This window comes from Gavialis gangeticus, unplaced genomic scaffold, assembly GCF_001723915.1.
Source record: "Gavialis gangeticus isolate Ggan-Ray unplaced genomic scaffold, GavGan_comp1, whole genome shotgun sequence".
Lineage (NCBI taxonomy): Eukaryota > Metazoa > Chordata > Crocodylia > Gavialidae > Gavialis > Gavialis gangeticus.
In genome coordinates this window covers 29,212,379-29,221,260 of record NW_017728993.1, presented here as the reverse complement: position 1 = coordinate 29,221,260, position 8,882 = coordinate 29,212,379, and the positions used below count along the sequence as shown (strand labels likewise).

General features: G+C 38.1%; 1 protein-coding gene across 1 annotated transcript in view; it reads right to left on the bottom strand.

Moving 5' to 3' along the window:
- The window catches only part of AK5 (adenylate kinase 5), a 177,903-nt gene that overhangs the window by 168,205 nt on the left and 816 nt on the right, over positions 1-8,882 (bottom strand). The window contains exons 3-5 of the mRNA XM_019528327.1: positions 7,163-7,330; positions 724-893; positions 500-613 (exon numbers count right to left, since the gene is read on the bottom strand). Of these exons, the coding sequence (XP_019383872.1) occupies positions 500-613; positions 724-893; positions 7,163-7,330 (452 nt within the window). The remainder of the gene's footprint in view (positions 1-499; positions 614-723; positions 894-7,162; positions 7,331-8,882) is intronic.

Below are 8,882 nucleotides of genomic sequence, written 5' to 3'. Positions count from 1 at the left end.
AAAAAAAAAAAAAAAAAAGGATGGCCATTTTTTTTTTTATCTAAGTGGGCTCACAAAAATACATTCAGTTGTAATGCTAGCTTTTGTTCCAGTCTTTTCAGCACCTCACAATAAAGTGTTCTTTTTAATGAACATTTAAATTGTACAATTAAATATTAAAGGACAACTCTTTCCCCTTCCTAAATTATTAATGTATGAAAAATATTAGTTGTTAGACTAAATTTGTTTTTCCTCCTTGATCTTGGGAAGATTTCTATTACAGAAGCAGGAGGTTAGAATTCTTGGTTATACTATCACACTGTCATTTTACAGAATACTCGGTCTTGATGCTCTATGGCCTTTTGTCAACCTGTAATTATGCCTTTGCAAAGATTTAAAGAGTTAAGAGCTCAGTTAAGAATGACATTTGGTCACTTGGGGAATCTGCGTGTTAATTTCAAGAGGCTTAACACTCATTTGATATACATAAATTAGTTTAAGAATAAAAACTCTCTCTTACCTGGTCCTCAAATGAGATTGCCTGGGCAACATCTCTTGGAAATCCATCAATAACAATACCTTCTTCATCAGGGATCTGCATTAATCTCTGCTTTATCTCAGTTATAGTTGTTTCCTTTTATGGAGAGAAATAGTTGACAAATCATCTTTGGTTAAAAACAAACAAACAAAAAAGAAGCTTTACACAATAACTATCAAATCAAAATACTCTTAATACTGCTGTACCTGCGGGGCCAGTTCTCCAGTGGTAATTATTTTAGCAATCAGGCTCCATTTTCTATTGCTGCTTGTGTTATGGATCTTCTTCCTTAATAATTCACCAACCGATATGTATTCAAATCCATAACGTTCTGCTATTTTCAGACTTTGTGTTCCTTTCCCACTTCCTGGGCCACCTATTGTTAAATATAAGCAGAAAAATTAACTTTCATTTGGTATGCTAAATTCACTTTGAAACCATTGCCACCAGTATCAGTGTTCCAAGCTACTATCCAATCGAGATCTGTAGCTGTCCTGTGATTAGAAGTTTCTACAAAGTCAAAATAAGTGGATCTATTCCAGGACTCAGAGCAAAGTTTTTTTCAAAATTGTCTATCTGAGGAAAAAAAAAAGATGTTTTCTCTTTTTGGGTCAGACTCTCCATTTATTTACCTCTCTTCTGCTAGTACTAAAGTGGACTTAGTCCTGAGTTATACTAGCATAGGAAAGAAAAACAGCAGATCACTTATGGTATGAGAAGCTATCACTATATGAAACCAATGAAGAGTCAGATATTCTGATATCTTTGGAGAGTAAGGCAATATTTTGTCTTTAAATGGACCCCATTGAAGTCAGTGGAATTACCCAAGAAATATGCCTATGAAAATTTGTTTCTAAATACATCTGAGGAATTTGTGCAGTTCCTAAAAATGATAATGTTAAATAACTATATCTTGGTACTTGCAACGACTTTCTGTCAAAAAACATAAACTTTAGATCCACTGAAAAATTAAAAGTTACTCAAAACTGGTTTCACCCTTCTTCAGGAACACAATACAGTTAAAGCAACTATTTGTATCTAATATGATGGATAAAATAAATTAGTTCCTAGGAATAACATATTGCTGCCTTATATTTTCCAAATTAGTCCCATATTTATTGAGGATTTATTAAATTAACAAAGATTTCTGTAAAAGATCCTTCTTCTTGTATGCTAGTGTGGCTAAGTCTTAGAAAGCTATTGCCAGTTGATGTTGTCATAGAAAACAGTAGGGAACTTGATGGAGGGAACTAAGTCTGAAGAAGGCTGGCAGAACATTGTTCTGTTTATATCAATGGATAATTAACAAGTGATTTTGTGGGTCTTATTATGACTTGTCATTGTTTTTACTGGTACCAGTCCCTGGAGTGGGTGAGTTGGGAATAAAAAGGGGGATAGTGGTGGAAGTTCTTTAAAAGAAAGGTTTTATAACTTAGCATTAAAGCACTTCAAGATGCTTAAAGATACAGAACAGCCAGGAAGGAACAGTCAATTCAATTCAATATCCTTTAACTTGGGGAATGAAAAATATCTTGAAATTACTGCAATAGACCAATAATGACTAGACAAAATAAGTATTAATAATTATATCTGGTACAGAAAGAGATAAATGAAGCAGTTTGTCATATTCCGTCAAAACTGCAAAAGATAACAGAAAAAGAGAGAGCTAGTGCTTGGAAAAATATAATCTTTGCATGTAAAATTACAGAATTGCTGAAAAAGTCAGTACAGTCCTCTGCATTGAAGCAGTTTTCACACTGCTCTTCAGGGAAAGCTTTCCTTTGCAATTAAACACAGCAAAACAGAAATGAACAATATACAGTATTTCTGTGCTTTCAGCAGAAAGAAAAATCACAAATTATTAGTGATCATATGTTCACAAGTATCACCTATATTAAGCGAGTTTTTGTCAATCAGAAAATGCTTCCCCCCAGTACTAAGCTTTCATTTATGATAAAATGGAGAAATTTACAGAATAAAATAGGGGAAAAGGGATAGGACAAAATTATTTCCAATGGGAAACAATTATTTATTTTACTTTCTCCATGTACCTTTGAAGCTCTGATGCTCCAAGTTCCTTGATTTATTACTTCAGTTGACAAGTAAGGCTGTGCGAAATTTCACCGGGTGTTTTGTTTCAATGCTGTTTTGACTCGTTTCGAGCTCAAAACAGCAAAATCAAAATGAAATGAAAGGCTTTGAAGCAGCCTCAAAATGCAAAGGGCGCTCAAAACATTTTGAGTTTCAAAGCTGGGCTTGCTTGCAGGGAAACAGAAACTAAGGTGAGGGAGGGGGGAGAGGGGGGAAGACTGCTCTCATATTGACATGTGTGGCTGGCCAGTGACTGTGATCATTCCCTGAGGTCCCTTCCAATCCCAGTGCTCTGGGGGAGGGAGAGAAAAACAGCCGCACCTTAACACCTACACAGTCACACATCACAAGTTTTGCTTGTAAGCAGCTTGAGGTGCAGTTTCCCAGAAACCCCTGCACCTATCCCCTTGAAACTTGGCAGGCTTCATGGCCTCAGAAGGGGCTACTATCCCTGCATGATTCATCTGAATCCGGCAAGAAATGATAAAGTTATAGGCAGTTTCATGCTTCCCCATTATAGTTGATGGGCAAAATGTCAAAACAGTGTTGAAACAGCGAAACGGTTTCGATGAAACGGAACAGAACAGCACTTTGAAATGAAACAGAACTTGAAATGAAACACTGGCCCATCGACACAGTGAAATGGAAATCAAAATGAAACGGTGAATTGCACAGCCCTATTGACAAAGGTGTTCATAAGGAGAGAGGCTACTTTTTAAAATTATTTTTGTCTGAAGATTATATGTTACTAAAGAGAAATGTATGCTTATTTAAGGTATCTCTTAGAGCATATCTAGATGAGGAAAATATATTGTTTTAAAAATATATTAGATTACTGGTTTCAACTGTGACTGGACTACACAGAAAAGTGCACTGGTTTAGCTGTTATTTTCAGCCATCTTTACACATGTTATTTTCAGCCATCTTTACACATGTCTCAGGTTAAATTTAGTTGATATTGTTTAACATGCAAGATCAAAGCAGATATGAATCAGATTTCCACCAGAGCTAGATTAACTCCTTTTTAAAAAGATGTTAGCTTGTTGCAGTCAAATTACATTCAGCCCCATCCTTCGGACCTTGACTAGAGCAGGACAATAAGGGTGCATTCCCATGAGCATGCACATGTGATTCTCCTGGTACAAATAGCAGCAGCACGTATTTGTGGTGCTGCTGCTTGTCTTTCGGCACACCAGTGGCGCATGGCAAATTGCCTTGGGTGGAGTAGGGGAGGCTGGGACCAGCACCTAGGCTGGCCCCAGCAGTCTTACTCGGGGTCCTGGGGGCCTTCTGGGCCTGCAGTGGCAGCAATCCAGGTGCATGGAGCCTGGCCAGCAGCCAGAATGTGGCTCTGGCCAGCCAGGCTCTAATTTAGGTGGTGCACGCTGCTGCCACATACACTGTGCCACTTTTTTGTGTGTGGGTTTTTATTAGATACTGGGATTTCCCAGTGTCTAATTTTGCCCCTGCACTGCAAATATGCAGTGTGGCAAGCAGATTAACATGTACCACATGAATTTTGTGGCACCTCAAAACCTCTTGAGATTTTGTGGCGCCGCAAACAGCACATTCCCAATCATGGGGATTTGGCACAGATGTTCTTTTTATAATACAGCATTTTCCAAACTTTTGGGGTTTATACCCTGATGCAGTAAAGTTGGTAAAGTCATCCACTTCAGTTGTCAAAGTTTGTTTGATGCTTTTGTGTATCTGCAGCATTTGTGATTCGCACACATATGGAGAGTTGCACCCACTCCAGGAACCTTTCACCCTTCCCACCAAGGGTGCATACCCCACAACTTGAGAAATGCTGTTAGAAAGTATTAACTAAAATGCTTTAATTAAGTATTGTTTAAAAACATGTTAGCACCATAGTGCTGATCACAGTTAGTAAAGATGTTTTTAAAGATGCTGAATCCAGTCTACACCAGTGAATAAAAATGTGTTAGTTGAAAAATGGTAGTAGACACATTTTAAACCACAGTTTATTTTCTAGTATAATAGAGTCTTGGAGAGGAAAGTTCCACTGAGTCAGATGCTTGGTTTCTGGCTGGTTCCATATGATTTTTCTAAAATCCAATAGTACAGTGAATTGTTTGTATCTTTACCTGGTAAAGAAGGTCTTTTTGTAAAAATAGAAAAGAAAGAAGGAACCCACTTTTATGATTATCTTTCACATTAAACCCAGCTAGCTAACTACAAAGATGAGACAATATAAAAGACTTGGTGGAATCAATAAAGAAACCCCAGGATAAAGGATTATGAATTAACCGTTCACCAAATATGTGTATGAAGATGCCTCTCTTATCCATTTAGTTCCAGCTGTCAATGCGACTAATAATGTATTTAAGGTTAGGCATGCATTCAAGTTTCTTACTGGACTGAGGCTTGAAAGAGTGTTTTATGCAAGCTGAAAGTTATGCAATACATATTTTTTGTCCAGTATTTCTGTACTCTAGAAATATTGCTGTTTCTAGAGCTGATTATTAATGAACAAAGACATTTTGTATTCCATTCTTTTTTTTTCTTATTCAACATATTTATTATTATTTTTACTCTGCCATTCATGCTAAGTTTAATTTTAGAATTAACTTTCTCAGTATACTTTAAGTAATGTACAAAATTTAAAAACAGTTGTTAAACTCCTCATGTGCTGAAGCATCTTCAGTTCATATTATGGGACAGATAGCTGCACAGTTCAATTTAGGGGTAGGGTAATTCAGTCAAATGGCTGAAACAGCTTTTGTTGGATGCTTGCATAATTCCCTGCATAGGTTGGAAACAGGATGATAGTCACAACCCCCAAGCTCTGCTCACCACTGGCTCACACTGGGTGTATCTACATGTGCGCTTAACTGTGCAGTAGACTAATGTGCTGCAGTGTAAAGCATCACACTCTATACATGCAACACTATTAGATCACAGCAAATTAACTTCCACTGCTGTAAGATAGTACTGTCAAGTACTGTCAAGGACAGTGCTATCTTATGATGGCAAAAATAAACGGCATCTAAATGCACGTGTAAATGCTGATGCAGGCATAAATTGCGCCGAGTCACCACAGGCAGCAGGGGGCCACACCCCTGCTTGCTACCTAGCCACATAGCTCTGCTCTTTGGGCACTCTTGGGTGCCAGCCAGCCCCTCTGACTGCAACCTAGAGGCCAGGGCTGACCCCGGAGCCTGCTGCCAGCCTGGGACTGCTCCACTCTGGCCCAAACTGTTGCAGTTCCAGGCACACATGTAGATGCTGTGCCAGGGAGCCATTAACCCCGGCACAAACTACACCAGAGTTTGCCATGCTACAGTAACTGAATCTGTAGATGTACCCACTGAGTACAACTAACCCAATGCCACTCTGTGCATTTTGGTTACATCTAATCTTTATCCATTGTCTTAATGCCATGGAAGTATGTTGATTTTAATGCACAAATGTCTTTTAAGGCCACAAGAAGGGAGCTAGTTTTATCCCCTTTGGAAATACAGGCTAACTCCTAATTAAAACATAATGAATGAAAGGCAAGAGTTACTCCTCCATCTAATTAAAATTAAATTGCTCAAACGGCCCAGGATTTTACCTTGTGTTTGTTTTAGAAAGAAATGCAGACAGGATGAAAAAATCCTATTGTTTACCAGGCCCATGAGCTGTGTGAAGCAATAACTATGAAAATGTGTTGCCTTTTCTTTCATGTGTACATCTCTATGAATTTACCTGGACTACAGACTATAATAGACAATTTTCAGAATTCTTGCAGCATATCACAGAGAAAAATATGCACTGTTTTCTCTTAGTAAGGCTCTATCTTCTGTTCCTTAATATAAAATAAGTCCTTACAGATTGAATATCTGATTTTTTAGTATCTTGCACCTTGTATAGTCATTTATACCTATGATAAGGTGAAGTGGCAGGTGTAAAAACCTAACAAAATATTTGTGAGTAGAGACCTCTGACTTGGTGGCATCCTACACACATTTTCCACACAATATCAATTATTAGAGGTATAGAACAATGTCACTTATCAAGTCCTGATGTGACATGCAGAAATCAGGCATTCTTAGTACATGCAAATATACACAGGTGACAAATAACCTAACCCAGAAAACTGAAATGCAAATACTTCTTGCCCAGAAGGTCAACTATTTATCTGAACTTACATTGGAGGTGTTTTAGTGACTTGCATATAAGTGTGATGTTGGAATTTATCAAAGTAGTTGGCTAACAAGATACACTTTCACTCAAGTTGGATGTGCTGACCAATCAACTGATCGAGGAGTTTTAAGTGCAAGTCACATCAGATCAATATTTTCTTGCTGTGGGATATAGTTAATTTAATTTTAAAGAAAACTCCTTTTCTGCAGACAACTCTATTTTCTTATCTGGCCATCACACCCGAGACTGAGACTGCCACTGAATCACGTTTCCCCCTTCAAATCTTAATAATGTCTATTATATTAAAATACTGTAGGAATCTAATATATTTACATTATCAATATCAGGGCAAAGGGAATAATAATAAGAGCTAGTAAAAAATTGACACTCATTTTGCCTTCATACCTATGACAAGGATGATTTTTGGTCGAGGTCTTGTAGGATCAAATACCTCATACTCCTCAATTAACTCAGCAGTTTCAGAGAGATCTGTGTCACTTTCTATGGAGAACTGATGGATGGGAGGGAGTCGATCATAGCGTCGATATGGAAAATTAGGATTGTCAGGCATCACTGTAAAAAAGTCAGGTAAACTGAGAACAGTGTAATAAATAGCAAAGTCTAAATCACGTATATGCATTTTTATTAAGTGAGGATGAAACAAGTTTAGAATTACAACGTCACAAATAAATATAGCGGAAACAACATTTCTTTAACGTTTTGAATACATATTACTTCCTGAATTTGGTATTCATGCCTCTATTCAGCTGGTTTATTCAGTTTAAAACCACAAGTTTTCATATTTTAACTTCCCTTTGATATCCATTTAAATTGACACGCTTCCATTTGTGGTAAATAACCTTTTGTTCTCCAATGGAAGTCTGACCTCCAGACCAACAGCAAGGCTTAAATTCTGAGGGGATGGCCTGCAAATCCTCTGGGCCCCATGATTTTAAGAGTGGTATCTCTGATGGTGCATGTTGCATACAGAGATCAGATGGTATTCTTGATTCATTAATTTAGTGAAATGCTGGCTGGACAGCAGGAATAACTATGGCAACTGGAAAAGTAGCTAATTACTGATCATTAATGTTACAAATATAGGAAACACATGGGCTAATGTGACATTTATGTAGATTTAGTGAGAAGCACCAGTTGTAATTAATTTCTTCACGTATTAGCAAATTCATATGTAACACTGATTAATAAATGGCTCAGAAAATAAAGTGACAGACCCTTAGCTGGCACTAATCCGTTCAAATCAATGAGTATGGAGCGCATAAGGACTTACCTAAATATCTGTGTAATAGGATCCTGGAGGGAATCCACTTTTATACGATTCAAGATTCAATGATGCAAGGTTAAATTATGTCTGTCTGGACACGTCTACATGAGACACTAACTGTGCAATAGCCTAATAACACCGCACAGCACGTGCCAGGCAAAAACTGTGCTAATACGCTACTGCACAGTAGTATTAGGCTTCTGCACAGTAAGTGTCTCTAAAAATCTGTGCACTGGTGCCACTGTGCAGTAGCATGAGTTACCGTGCATTGACTTAGTAGTTGGTTAACAAAGTACTAAACTTAATGCGCAGTAACTACAGCCCATTAATGAATGTGTAGACATGCCCTTTGCACAGCTGTATTAAAGAAGATGCAGGGAAAGCCCTCTTCTACCAGGTGGCATATCCACACAGCACACATTCAGCATTTAGCTGCAGGGTGATGGTAGCCAACTACAGCATGTTCAGAGGTGCTGGAGCTGTGGAAATGGAAGGTGAAAAAACAGCACCATACTTACACTTACAGAGTAAGCCCTAGGTGCACCTTTTCTGAAGTCTTAGCAAAGGTTGCATTCATTCTAGAGCACTTCCCCCAACACCTGTTGCATTGTTATGTCTGTCAAGGACATAGCATTTCCAGGCCCCACTGCTTGAATTAATGCATCTATTCCTCCTTTCCCCTCTGCTTCATGGGAGTCACAATTTTTTTTTGTGGATGGCCTTTCACTCTATAAAACTACCAAAAAAGGCCCCAGAACATGAAACCCAAGGAAATAAACAAAACCCCTTGAAAGGAGTTTTAAAACAATGAAGGGGGGGGGGGGGGGGTGGGCCATTTCA